This window comes from Vicugna pacos, chromosome 14 (assembly GCF_048564905.1).
Source record: "Vicugna pacos chromosome 14, VicPac4, whole genome shotgun sequence".
In the NCBI taxonomy this organism is placed as follows: Eukaryota; Metazoa; Chordata; class Mammalia; order Artiodactyla; family Camelidae; genus Vicugna; species Vicugna pacos.
The window spans coordinates 3106358-3120602 of NC_133000.1; the positions used below are offsets into that span (position 1 = coordinate 3106358).

Sequence of the window (14245 nt, forward strand, 5' to 3'; positions counted from 1 at the left end):
TCATCCTTTTAAGAGGATGAAGAAGAAAAAGATTCCTCACTCAGTAGAGGCTTAAAGCAGTAAGATGCCACATCCATTCCAGACTTTTCACGAGTTCTTTGGAAACTGAAAAGAACAATCAAAGTCTCAAAATGATAAATCAGCCCACCTTGCTCGTCCCGTCTGTCCAGCACCCTCTCACTAGGCTAACAAGACTTGTTCCACCAGAGTGCGTGCTGGGGAGGGAGGGAGCAGGCCCGCCCACACCACGGGATGGGTCTGCGGGGAGGTGGGTGGAGGTGCGACAGGCACGTTCAGCTTCAGGGTCATTTGGGGCCACCAGTTACTTGAATTCATTGTTAAACATTCCGAGAGGAGAACATTAGATCAAACTCTGCAATGATGGTGAGTCGTGGAAACCTTTCCCTCAAGGAGGCGGCGTGGCTGCAGGGATTCTGAGCCGGGGAGTTCAGGTGGCCCCCAGCGGCGGAGGCCCTGCTGAGTGTCTGCTTCCTTTGCAGTTCAGTCACCTGGCCGTCTGGGGAAGCATGCTCATCTGGCTGGTGTTTTTTGGCGTCTACTCAACCCTCTGGCCCACCATTCCCATCGCTCCAGACATGAAGGGACAGGTCAGTGGCGCAGTTTGGGAGTGGGCTTTCCGTGTCTCAGGGCGAGGATGAACCAACTCCAGGAGAGGCCGGTGTCGCCGGCTTCCGTCGAAATGCATCAGGCCGGTCACAAACCAGATCAGAGCACCTGGAAGAGGTATTCCAGTCCACAGAAATAGCATTTGACATTTTAATTCCTGTGTACATTGTTGACATAAATCCTCTGACCTACGCAGCACGTCCGCGCTCCCGTAATGACCTCTGTGCTAGTCACACATGGTTCTCGTGTGCAGTCCGCGGACCTTGGAAAACAGGAGATGGTTTAAGTCTTTCATAACCCAGTGACTATATCTTGCTTGTTGTTTCGATGTTGAGTATTACTACACTTTGATGCGTTGCTAGTCAGTCACCTGTGAAAGATAAAGCTAACAACTCTATTAACCAGATCATGAATTACCCAGAATAGCTCGAGGTTCATCTCTTAATGGGAGAGGCTGAGATTGAAGACCTTTCTGCTTGTTTGGATTTTTTTCATTGTTTCTTCTTTTCTATTATCTTTGTCTGGTGTTGGAGATTGAGCCATCAATACTGGCAAACTGAATCTTAGGATTCCATGGGATTGGGTCTGGAGGGGAGCTCGACAGCCCTGGGTTCCAGACGTCCTCAGTTTGCGAATGAAGTGCAGACCTGGCCCCACAGCCCCTGAGCTGGGGTCTGCCCGCAGCCAGCACTGCCCTCGGACCCCGACAGGGGCTGCCTGACACCTCGCTCTCGCTCTTGCTCTCTCTCGCTCTCTCTCTCACCCATACACACACACATATAAATTTGCTTTACAGGGAAAATCTTCAGGGTTTATAAAAGAACGCGTGGTTGGTAGTAGGAGACACAGAATGTTTGTGAAGAAACTGTATTTTATCTTTTCTTTACACGTGCATTCCTTCGGAGGTCGTTACGCTGGCCGTCCCGGGTGAGGGAGGACTCGTGTTCCTCCCCAAGGCGTGAGCGGTCGTGGTGCACAGGGCAGCACCCCCACTCTGGTCTGCTCCCGGGGTTCCCAGAACCCTGCGTTTTCCTGCCAAACAGCCAGAACCCCCCTCCCAGGCCTGCATGGTTCTCTCCCCCGATCCAGGCTCTGGTGAGCACACCCGTGAGCCCCAGGGCGGCTGTTCGAAGCGGGTGTGCCCTGGGTCCCCTAGGTGTTCACTCCGGGGCATCCACCCACATTCTCACGAGGTCGAAGGTTTGCTGGTGCTGTGGGCCAGATCCAGGCATGGGAAGGTGAAGTGGGGTTGCGGGCGTCTCCTGGTGTTGCTACCCCAGGATCACACATTTCAGAGGCAGGCCTGTGCCAATCCAAGTGATGGAGGAGCTCACTGAGCCCTGGGTGAGTCAGGAAGCTTGTGGTGGAGCAAAACGAGCCTTTCCCAGCAGAGATACTTTGCACACTTCAAGAGTCAGTTCTGTTTTGGAACAAGGAAAGTATTCACAGTGGGTGTTGTGCCTAGAAAATCTTCTTCGTGGTCTCTTCCTTCTGGTCAAGGGTGGTTGTGGCCCGATGCATATTTCACTTGGGGAGTTTTTTGTGTGGGACAGTGAAGACAGCAGCCCACTGCTCTGGACAGTTTCCTAGATTAGAGGCGACTGGCTGCTGGCGGGATGGAATCAGCTGGTGGGTGACTGGCCGACAAAGCCCCATCCTTTGAAAGCCCCCCAGTGTCCTCCACAGAGGATGCTCTGGTGACCCCACTGTGTACGCCCACACCAGGGACTGCCGTTCAGATGTGTGTGGGTCATGCTGGTCGCCAGCCCATCACGACGTTGACTTGGGAAGTAGGGAGGGACCACGTTTACCAGCCAGCCCTTGACACGGCGTTCTCACTCTCTGAGTCCCACCCTGGCCTGTGTGGCTCCAAGGCTCAGCTTAATGGTGCAGTTTCCACAGTTGGGGACTTTTCAGAGAAATCTCATGAGCTCTTCCCACCATCCAAAAGTTAAGAAATTATAGTATTAAATCACATTTCACTTGGGTAGGAAAACTTTTTTTTAACATAAACCATGATGTTTCAACTTTGTTGTTGGTTGGCCTGTTTCCATGAGGCAAGGGATGTTCTGGAGTCAGCCGCTGCTGGCCAAGACTGGGTTCCCGTTAGACGCGGAAAGAGACGTTAATGTGGTTTCATGTCACGGTGCCGCCAGGTGGGAAATCTGTCTGGGTTTAAAGGGCTGTTTCTCATCCCTGGTTTTGCTCCAAGGCGGGCCTCTTGCCGGGGCACAGAATGTCCTAAAATAACGCTGGGACCAACTTGATACTCTCACTGGTGTCTGCACCCCAGTGGTGTGTTCATTCTTTGAAAAGTGGTGGTGAAGTATTTAAAAAAATTTTTTTAACACTTATGAAGAATCACTTGGGTGGAGAGTGGCTGAAACTAGCCTGACGTCTCTGGAGGGTTCTGCCGCCTCCGGGGAATGAGGTAACATTGTAAAGAAAGGGGGTGGTCAGTGACGGGAGGTGCTTCTTTGGGGGAAACTGACAATATGGCCCAGCCGCGTCCATCCCATTGGTTTTTGGCTGGTGCTGTGGACTGGGCATTTGCGTCACCCTCAAATTCAGATGGTGAAGCCCTGACCCCCAATGTGGAGGTGGGGTCTTGGGGAGGTAATCAGGTCATGAAGGGGATTAGCACCCTGACAGGAAGAGGCCAGAACGCCAGCTCACTTGTCCCTGGTGGCGATTGAGGATCTTCACCTTCATCTCCTTATCATCGTCTTCATCGTCACCATCATTATTACTTTAAGAATATTTCTGGTGATTTTCATAAACCATTTTTTGTAGTTCACAAAACAGTCAGGTTTTGGCCAAGGAACACAGTTCTTTTGAGCTGTAGAATTAAACTAGTGTCTGGTGGCCAACGGCACCTCTCACCCAGGAGCCAGAGACAGAGCCCGCACACAAAACGCTCTGTTCCTAACATCCTCAACAGTTGAAAAGATGCATTGTTTCTGCCGGGGCTTCCTAACCCAGTTTGATTAACTGTTTCTTTGTCTTGTCTGAGGTTGGTGGGGGTTTTTCTCACAAAGAAGAAGGCAGGTTTTCCCTCGAGGGCAAAGGAGAGGAGGACTGTGGGATGGGGTGATCTTCCACGTCAAAGCGTCTTTATCCTCCCCGGAGCATCTCACAATGAGGTCCGGGAAAGCCAAGCAGACAGTGAGTCCGGAAGTCCCCGTGACGTTTCTCAAGTTGAAGGAGGCGTCTGTGTGCTTCCTCTCCTGAGAGCAGGCACCATTTGTGGGATTTAAGGGGCCCCCTGGTTTTCCATTTTTCTAGGCCCAAGCTAGTCCTGAAGTGAATTACAAACTTGGGTTGTGTCTATCCTGGCTGATGCCGAAGTTGTCAGCTGGGGAAAATACGTGGTGATGTCTTCCCGCAGGGGACTGCGTGTTTTTCTTTCTGCCAGTAGTGTGGCCCTGAGGCCCCACGGTCAAGGCCTGAAGGTGGAAAGTTGCAAACATTCTATAGGACAGAGTTGCCTGCTGGTGGAGAGGCTTGGATTACAGTGATGAGGAAAACTTGATCAAAAACTGGATCAGGAAATGGGTGGCTCTTTCTTTCACATATTCCTAGAGGCTTGGTGCTTTGGGAGTCTCAGAGGGGGTGCTGTGGTATTTGACCTTTGTTTAAAAGTCAAAAGACCTGCCCCCAACTAACTTAGGATCCTTTGCAGAGTCACTTAACCTGCATTAATTTCCTTATCAGAAAAGTCGAATACTGTTAACCCCCCCAGTCACCTCAGAGATGTCATAGGATTGCTTGCGGGAAACGTATGTTTCTGCTCTTTCCCTTGGAGTGATAAGTTCTTCTCTTGAGCCACTGTAAATGGAAATATTGTGACTTAAACTCCCAGTTGTTTTGGCCAAAGAATTTTTAACATTTTCTAGGTTCTTGATATGAAGTATCCCAGGAAGGTCCGTTGACCGCCTGCATCTGAATGATCTGAGTTGCTTTTTAAAATGATGACCTCCCCCCTGCCAAAACACGAGTACTTGTGATACAGGATGGGGCGCGAGAGGATGGCAGTGTCCCAGGTCTCGGCCGAGTCCCTGGGACATGCCCAGCCAGGTGAGGGTCCTTGGCTTCACACCGGAGGCAATTCAAGAGAGACACAAAGAGTGAAGGTGGATTTGTTCAGAGAGATGCAGACTCCGAGTGCAGGCGTCTCAGAAGGCCTGAGGAGACGCACATTCCATAGGCAGAGTGTGGACCATCCTGAGAGGTGAGAGACGGCCTCCGAGCGCGGGGCTGTCTAGGAAAGTGCAAGCGACCACGACGTGTAGGGTGGGGAGTATTTATGGGCTCGGCAACTTCACATCCTAACCAGCGGGAGGATTATTCCAACTCCTTCGGGAGAGGGGCGGGGGTTCCCAGGGACTGGGCCATCGCCCACTTCTTGACCCTTTACGATCAGCCTCGGAACTGCCCTGGTGCCTGTGGGAGTGCCGTTTACCACGCTGGTACATTACAGCGAGCGTGTGATGAAGCTCGAGGTCTCCTGGCCGTCAGATGTCCCGCCACCTCAGGCCTCCAGGTCTCCTGGGAGTCAGATCGTCACCTGCTGTGTCACTCCTTTAATGGGTCTGCCTCGCCCCCTCCCTTCTGTCTCGCGTGCGCGCACACACTCAGGATCCCTGCGTGTGGAGCCCCCGCCTCAGCCTGGACATTTCACCAGACTGTTCTGCTTAAAGTCTGAGAACCACTGCTCACACCACCTGAAACATGACTCCGCCACAGTGTTCACGCCAGCCCTGGGCACTCCAGGAGGAGACGGTGTTTGTGGATCCACATCCAGGAGCAGTGGCTCTGGAAGTCATGGCAGGCAGTGTGGCAGCCACTCTGAGGCCCGGGCTTGTAAACAGAGAATTATAGTGAAAAGCATGACGTCATTCGCCCGAAAAAACACTCCTCACCGATGCTGGTGCTCTTCCTTTAAAGTTCTTTCACTGCTGGTAAAAGCGGGGGAGCCTTAACTTCAAAGCCTGCAGACTGTGAACTCTGCGGTGCCCGGCTCCAGGCTCCAGCCAGCTTCTGACCTGTGACAGCCTTTTTTTGGTCCTAAATACAGGAACGGGTTTACTTTTGGGTTTTATATACACACTTGGTACACACAGTACAAATCCCAATGGACTGAAAGGGAACAGAGGATCAAAGTGATTAACTACTCGTGTTCCCAGCGCGACTGCTCTCGCCTGGACTTTGCAGCCCAGAGATCTCAGGCCCTGGTATTTTCCATACAAATGTAAAGAGAGGGGTTTTGTTTCCAGGTTGCATGAGCTCTAGGAGGCAGCCGCAGAAGCCGGGTTCAAGGCCGTCTCTGCTCAGCTGTGGTTCCAGGGCGTCTGTGTGAGCCCAAGGCCAGGAGAGGACTTGTCCTCAGGTTAATTCCGTGGTGTGGGGTGTGGTCACTTGTCCCCAGCTCCCGTCCACCTTCCCCCTTTGCCGAGGGACCCAGTTTGTCTCACGATCTGGGCCTTGTGCGAGCCTGGCCCCAGAGGGGGTCCTGTTCACCCCAGCTCAGCTGGAGCCCGCCTCGAGCTGCCCCGTGTGGGTGAGGAGCCCTGAAGATGGGAGGACACGTCCCCTGGGGGGCTGAGGCACGTTTGCTCCTGAAAGAAGCCCATCAGAGACGGGGCTGTCTCTGTGCACAGTGGGTGACATTGCTGCTGCAGAGGGTTTGAACTTGCTGGCTTCTCGTGTGTCTGTACCTCCCACCACCTGCGTCCAGCTGGGATGCGTGTGCCTCCCTGCAGGCCCCCACACTAATAAGCCCTGTGCGAGGCCATCCCTAGGACTGAAAAATCATTAAAAGAAAAATCAGAAACGTTGACTTGAGCAGAGACATCTAGTTGGTTCTCACTATAAATATAGGTCTATAAATATTTGGGCTCTAAAACCAGAAAATTCAACGTTGGACAACAGTTCCATCAGAAAATGGCTTTTGTGGTCATTACACATCACGCCAAGCTGTTTCTGTTTTTCTTTTCCTGATAACTGAACAAGGAGGAAGGTATATTTTATCAAACCTGTTAGCCCCTCGAAATGATTCCAGGTTCTTCCTACAGGCAGGAATGGGACCGGCTCGCACCAGGTCCTGGCTGCTTCCTGCAGGGTCCACGGGATCAGTCTGAGTTGACCGGAATCGAACTTCTTTCCTATTCAGTGCAGATCCCAAGGAACGTACAAAGTGAGAAATGCACAAAGGGAAGTCTTCTGTTCGTATTATCCGTAATTGGGTTATTTCTGAGCCTCAGCGTCATCAGGTATAAGAAGTAGACAACCTCTGGAGACACTTTTAATAAGGACAGTAAAGAACCTAGGCATGTGAGTAATAGTAGGTGATGTCCACGGAGAAAGAACTGAGTCCCGGAGAAAATATACATCCATAGAAGTGTGCCCTCCCTGAGCTGCTGCTACATGACAAAGCAAGCATTAACTCGTCTGACATCTATGGTATCACCACGTGAGCAGACGGGGGCTTGAGAAAGGGCCAGCACCAAGGAAGGAAGGAAGGAAGGAAGAAAGAAAGGAAAGAGAGGAGAGGGGAGGAAAGGAAAAGAACACCTTGGTCAGACCAAGGAGTGAGGTGCCTGGGGCGTCCGAAGTCAGCCAGACCTCAGGGTACCAACCCTCACACTTCGTCACTGGGAGAGCACCTAGGGTGATGCTTGGTGTCAAAGAAGCGTCAGTCAATTCTTCTTAAATTTTTGCTTGTATTAAATTGATCCAAAGTGATTTGCCCTGCAGCGTAATAGCACTTTTCAAGTACAAATGCAGTACTGGGACGCCTGCGTGTACGTGGTGCTGGAGCAGCAGTCTTCTGCCCTTGTACCTCAGGAAAGCGGGTTCCAAGCAATAGCCCATTTACAGTCCATTACAAAAAGCGGTGATCCTGTTGTCCCTGCCCGCCTTCCTCCCTGCTCGGTTCTCTCCATTCTGGCAGCTTGTTTTATTTTGGCCTCTCGTTTCAAGGATGCTGTGTGCTAATTAGAAGCCAGGCGGCTTTCATTGTGAGCTCTTTTCCTCTGGGGTTAAAGGTTTTGTTGTGGCGTTGGCACTTGCTGTTCATTCTGAGGTTAATTTTTTAAATATCTGTCAGCAAATCAAAGTACACATTACATGCTGATTTTGTTTGTTTGTAGTATTTATACTCCGTGGTCTCAGAGCCCGTTTGATGTGGTTTTGAACTTTTCCTTTCTCCAAACATGTGGAAATGTGCACGGGGGGCCCTGGAGCTGAGATCCTTTGCGGGGACTTACATCTCCAGCATCTGCGGAGGGAGACGCCGGGCCTGGTGGGCAGAGCCCTAGTCCTACCCGCCAGAGACATTAGGGTTCCTTAGGTTTGTTCTGGTTAAGAGACACAGAGATGCCTGAAAAGGGCCACCAGATAAAGGATTCGTGCAAGAATAGATGACGGGGTAGGTCAGACTAAGAAGGAAGAAGGTACAACCATAGCACGCTGTTAAACGTGGGCCAGGGTCCTCCTGCTCTGTGTAAATGGCGATGCCAAGCTCCTGGAAGACCAGGATCGCGGGAGGATTTGAGGTGAGAGCTGCAGTCACCGTTGCTGCTGGTGGCTTGCAGACTGTCGAGGGTTCACTGACATAATCGTGTGCTGCTTTTTCCTTCTTTTTCTTTTAACGGAGGGACTGGGGATGGAGCCAGGACCTCATGCCTGCTCAGCACACGCTCCACCCTGAGCTACACCCTCCCGCCTCGTGTGCCCTTTGGACGTGGATTAACCAGCTGTCATAAGTGTTTGGTGTCCCTTTGGCCAGAGGCAGAGCAGAGAACTCTGGTCTGGCTGTGTCTGCACCTCTGCTGCACTTTCATTCACAGGTGGTGGTGGGTTTTTTTAAATTATGGAAACCTGATTTTGATAAAGGACAGAAGAGGAAGGAAGGGGGTGCTTAGACATGCAGACCCTTCGCAGGGAAGGCGGCCCAGCCCTGTCCTGGATGCCCTCCCTGTGTCCACTTGCTCCTTTTCTGGTCACAGCCCCTCCATCCCTTCCCCTCCAGCAGACCGTGCATTGAGACAGTGCTGGCTCCAGCACTGGCCTGGGAAGTGGCCTGGCTCATTACAGACTCATGAAGGCCGTTACTTGTCACCTGCAGTTGTTGACGATGGGAAGACGCCCCTCTGCTCGTGCTTCCCAGCACGGCCACTATTGTAGAGGTGGTGGTGGGGCCTCAGGACCTGAAGGACGTGTGTCCGGCCGAGGACATTGCCTGAGAAAATAACTCACTAGGTAAACAGACTGGAAGCAAAGGTTGACTAGTTGAGCCCCTCACTTGCTCTCAGCCTTGGAGGAAGGTGGCTCGTCAGTTCCCCCTTTAGGTGGAGGACGTCTGGAGCCAGCATGCTTGGGCCCTGTGGAAGGCAGTTCTGGTCATCACCACTGAGGCTCCCTCCGACACGCTGTGGCTTGTCCTCTGTGGTGTAATTTGTGTCACGGCTGACGAATAATGTTAAGGACAGTAACCAAATGGTGCATCTGAATAATTTTGGCCAGTTCCATGTCTTCCACATGCTTGGTCTCCTGGCACCTTAGACTCAGAAATATCTAAAGCACAACCTCTTGCCCTAATGCGTTCCCTGTGGTCCCGCTCTGTCCAGTGATGTTGTCACCTTCCCCGGTCACACATGGGAAACCTTTAAGCCACTCCCCCTGTCTCTCCCTCATCACCAGAGCTCCACTCAGCACATCCAGAGACCAGCCCAACATCACTGACTTCCGCGTGTTCAGCCACGCTGTTGGCACGTGTGCAGCTACATTGTTGGTGTGTGTGCTGCCGTATTTAGAGCATCAGACGGCCAGGATCAGAGGTGGTACTTCCTGGCGTCGGCTGCCCGAGGGCACAAACAGTCTGCATGCACACCTGGGCTGCAGGACACGTGGCAATGGCAGGAGGAGAGAGAGCGCCTGGCGCTGAGTACAGACTGTAAGTCAACTCAGAGTCAGGCCTCTGCATCTTGTCTTTTGTTACGGCTTATTTCCATGAGAAAGAGTCTTAAAACTTAAACTCTTGTCCTTGCTAATGTCTCCTGGTCAGAAATTCTTCACCAGGCACTGAGGAACGTGTCTCCATTGGTGGCACTAAGTGAGGACTTGTGACAGGGAGCAGGGAGCTCTGTCAGCCGTTGGCCTTGACCTCGACCTGGCCAGGTTAGGGCTGTAACCCAAACACACTGACTTCTTCTTTATGAATTGTACCAGTCAGGGTCTTTGGTTGCAGTGAACACACACACACACACACACACACACACACACAAATGCTAGCTTTGACTTAATAAGCAGAAGAGGAGTATGTAGGCGGTAATGCTCCATCCTGCAGAGGGTATGGAGAAGCTTAAGAACCAGGCTCAGGAAGCTGGTAGGACCCACGGAGCTGCCCCGGGACCGCGCGGTCAGGACAGGATGCGGCACTGCTGCTGTCAGCCGTGTGCCTGTGCTGGTGGTGGACTCAGGGCTCCACCATTTCGAATAACCTAGGAGGTCCCTGAAGCACAGGCAGGAGCGTCGGTGGACAAGCCCGGGTCTCCTCCAGGCCCCAGCCAGTTCCATTCTGCAGTCCTTCTAGCAGACTTATCACAAATGTTCCCAGATGTGTTTTAGAAAGATCCTGGCAATGCCTACCTTCTCCTGCAAATGACAAGAGGGGAAAACGTCTTTTCCACAAGGCTTCTGCAGGGGAAGGAGCGAGGAGAACCCTGAAGTTTTCTTGAACAGCTCCTTTCAATGAGAAGAGGAATCTGCCTTATTAACAGATGATTGACATAAGTTTTAAGTCTAGTTTAAAATACCGTATTCAGATCAATAACAACAACAAAAAAACACCCAATCAGAAAACGGGCAGAAGATCTAAATAGTCATTTCTCCAAAGAAGACATACAGATGGCCAACAGGCACAGGAAGGATGCGCAACATCACTGATTATTAGAGACATGTAGATGGAAAACTTCACACCGGTCAGAGTGGCCCTCATGAAAAAGTCTACAAATAAAACATGCTGGAGAGGATGTGGAGAAGAGGGAACACTCCTGCACCTTTGGTGGGAATGTAAATTTGGTGCAGCCACTATGGAAACGAGTATGGAGGTTCCTTAAAAAATTAAAAATAGAGTTACCATATGATCCAGCAATCCCACTCCTGGGCATATATCTGAAAAAAACTCTAATTCAAAAAGATACATGGACCTAAGTGTTCATAGCAGCACTGTTTACAATAGCCAAGACATGAAAGCAGCCTAAATGTCCATTGAGGGATGACTGGATAAAGAAGATATCTCACACACACACACACACACACACACACACACAATGGAATATTACTCAGTCGTAAAAAAGAATGGGGTCCTGCCATTTGCAACAACATGGATGGACCTAGAGATTATCAGAGTAAGTGAAGTAAGTCAGACAGAGAAAGACAAATATTTGATATCACTTACATGTGGAATCTAAAAAATGTTACAAACGAACCTATTTACAAAACAAAAACAGACTCACAGACATAGGTAACAAACTTTACGGTTACCAAAGGGGGAAGCCAGGGAGGGATAAATTAGGAGTTTGGGATTAGCAAATGCAAACTACTATATATAAAATAGATAAACAATAAGGTCCTACTGTATAGCACAGGGAATTACATTCAGTATCTGGTAATAACCTATAATGAAAAATTAAACATGTGTATAACTGAATCACTATGCTGTACACCAGAAAATACAATATTGTAAATCAGCTCTACTTCAATAAAAATAAGGAAAAAAATCATGTTTAGCAAGAAGCATAAACAAAGCAAAAGTCATCCCATAAGAAAACTACAGGACCAGGGCTTGAGGAAAGGCAGACCTGAAATTGGTGCCCTTACAAAAGGTGATGGGGAGGAGGTGGCATCCTGGACAGAAGCTTCGAGGCCAGGAGCTTGGCCTGGGGCCAGGATGGGTAACCAGGCATCAGATAACCCTAAAGTCAGACACTAACGACATAGAGACAGGTAATTACCTCTTAACTTGTCGGTGTCTGTCACAATTCACGTAGCAAATGTCCTGTTACTTCTGCTTCAAGAAAAGCCTGCAGCTGCAGACTTGCTTCTGGTGAAGTGGTTAAACGTTCCATCGGATTATAAAGTGTCATTTCTTTGTCTTTTCCGGATACTATCAAGTCATGAGCAGCCAGCGAGAAGAGAAGAGAAAACATGATAAGCAGTACTTCGTCATGTTCATTAAAACACCGGGTGACTTTCAGCTCGAGTGACACTGCTGCTGGAGCCAAGGGAAGCTGCTCCCCTATTTGTAGGCCTACAGTGAGGCTGTAAGTGGTAATGAAAGGCTTGAGGTGAGTTTTAGTTCTGCAGCAGGATTTGGGCATTGCGAGGATCTTTCTAGAATCCATTTAGATCAATTCCTGTAAATCTGCTGAAAGAACCATTACAATAAGGAAATCGTATTGACAAGCTGCCGTCTTTCCCCTCCCTGGAGTTCCTGTTTACCGTTACAGGTAAGCGGGAAGTGGAGTCTCACCCGCCCTGCACGCCCCCCAGAACTACTCGGGTAAGTTAATCTTTTCAACAGAGCCGCCAGCTCTTCCAGCAAAGGCATTTGCTGTCTTTGTGGTTTTGGTAAAAAGGTGGTTCATTTTACCAGTTTCTTGATGAAATATGTTTCATGATAAATTCAATCCTTCCTCAAAAAAAAAAATTCCCCTGATTGACTTTTCTGTGCAAAATTTGTCATGAAAGGCTTCCTGTATGGAAGCAGCCAAGTACTGAGTTTGTGTGGACCTGGGCAAAACAGTTTGGGGTCCAAGGTTACGGATATTTATTGCTGGAGGTATAACATGTAATTCATATCCAGGAAGAACAAAATCCAGCACGCTGACAGTGGTTCTCGAACAGATACATTTACTTTTTTTGTCTTGGGGGAGTGTTTTTCTCCCTGCTCCCCGTTTCAATCCTTTGCCACACGTGGTAGAATTTAGAACGAGTTTTGCCAGGGATAACTAGCAAGGTATCCAACGTGTAAATACACAGGAGAGCCGCTGGTTTCATTGCACGGACTTTTGAGAAAGTCCCTTGCTCGCCGAGGCTGGCAGGGCATGCAGGAAATTCCTCGTAGGTCTGCCCGATGCAGTAAACAGACCTCCGGCATCTAACCGCATCCGTGCTGAAGGTTCTTATGTGGGGTTGTTTTTGCTCTTTGTGTAGAAGTCAAGGGTCCCAGCATTCCCATTCCAGTTTCTTTAGCTCTTAGGCTTTGCAATTTGTGTATGACTGTGTTTAGAGTTTAATAGATCTCGGGGTTTAGTAGGACTTACTCCGTGTTATGGATATACTCCCCGAGAAGGTGGGCGAGGTCAGCGGATCCCCTGTGGATCTGCGTCTGAGCCACCTGACGTCACATCAGATTTGTCAGAAGGCTCACAAGTTAACGTTTGCCTTTTGGTGACTCCTGGAGGACGTTGCTTGTGATATTCAGGGACCCATGCTACTCGGTGCCGTCCCGGCCGGCAGCCTGGGCATCCCCCAGGAGAGGGCTTGGTAGAAATTCTGAATCTCAGGCCCCAGGCAGAACTGCTGGACTGGAATCTGCAGTTTAGCCAGAGCCCAGGGGGCTCATAGAACATTAAAAGTGAAGCAGCTCTGAGTGGCATCTCGGCCACCAGAGTCCATCCCAGTAAGAATTCTCAGGAGCATGTTGGGGAGATCCGCAGGCCGCCAGGGGGGCAGAGGAAGGAGGGTGAAGAGGACACCGCTCAGTTAAATCATGCTCATTAATTCAACTTGAGGCAGGAATGTGTGTAAATAAACGCTGGCAGCTTCCTGCGGGGCTGGTGCAAGAATGCAGGGCCAGCGCCTGCCCCTGAAAACGCAGCTGGGGACCCGTCAGCCAGCTCTGCATCTGCGAGATAATGACGGAGAAGACGGCATTACCGTTATCGCGTGAGGGGGGTTTAAATGCAGTTACGCACAAGACCAAGTGGAACTGGAGGCTCTGCTCCCAGAGATAAAATCTTAATTATTTGAAAAGATAAAGCTCCCTGGACTGCTCCCTCGTCTTCTAAATCAATACAGATTGGATTTCCAGGGCTTAAAATGAGTCGGCCAGTGCCTGGCCCCACACAGCCTGGGTCCAAGTCAGTGACCTGTTCACATCCCCCTTTCCCAACGACACTGAGTCCCTGAGAAACGGGGAGGGGGGAACTGAGTTCTGTAGAGTAAGCGCCACCCCTTTGGACCACAAACCTGTGAAATGTTTACAGGGTTGGTTTTTGCACTTGGTGTTCACTGGCTGCTTTGAGAGCCGAGGAATCATCACCAGGTAATATTTATTAAGCCCCACGTGGCGTGCTGGGCAGGACACTGGCCTAACTGTGAAAAGGTGGTTCTCCTGCTGTACTGGTAGGAGAGAACGGACCCTAACTCAGCAAATTCGTCAGCGCTGAACACTTGATTCTGTCAGGTGTCAGGCGTCGTTTCTGAAAAAAGAGTTGGATGTCATTTTAACCAGCAGGGAAGAACATTCTAAGTTTTTATCCCGAGCACTGAAGGTAAATAGCAACAGTAATAACAACACACAGCCTAAGGAGAAGGGGCCTGGCGCACT

At 50.3% G+C, this 14245-nt stretch overlaps 1 protein-coding gene across 2 annotated transcripts in view; it reads left to right on the forward strand.

Annotated features, from left to right (window-relative positions):
* ATP8A2 (ATPase phospholipid transporting 8A2) overlaps positions 1–14245 on the forward strand; it is a 420398-nt gene that overhangs the window by 311411 nt on the left and 94742 nt on the right. For both annotated transcript variants that reach the window (XM_072976043.1, XM_072976044.1), the window contains one exon: positions 501–608. In XM_072976043.1, coding sequence (XP_072832144.1) covers positions 501–608 — 108 coding nt within the window. The remainder of the gene's footprint in view (positions 1–500; positions 609–14245) is intronic.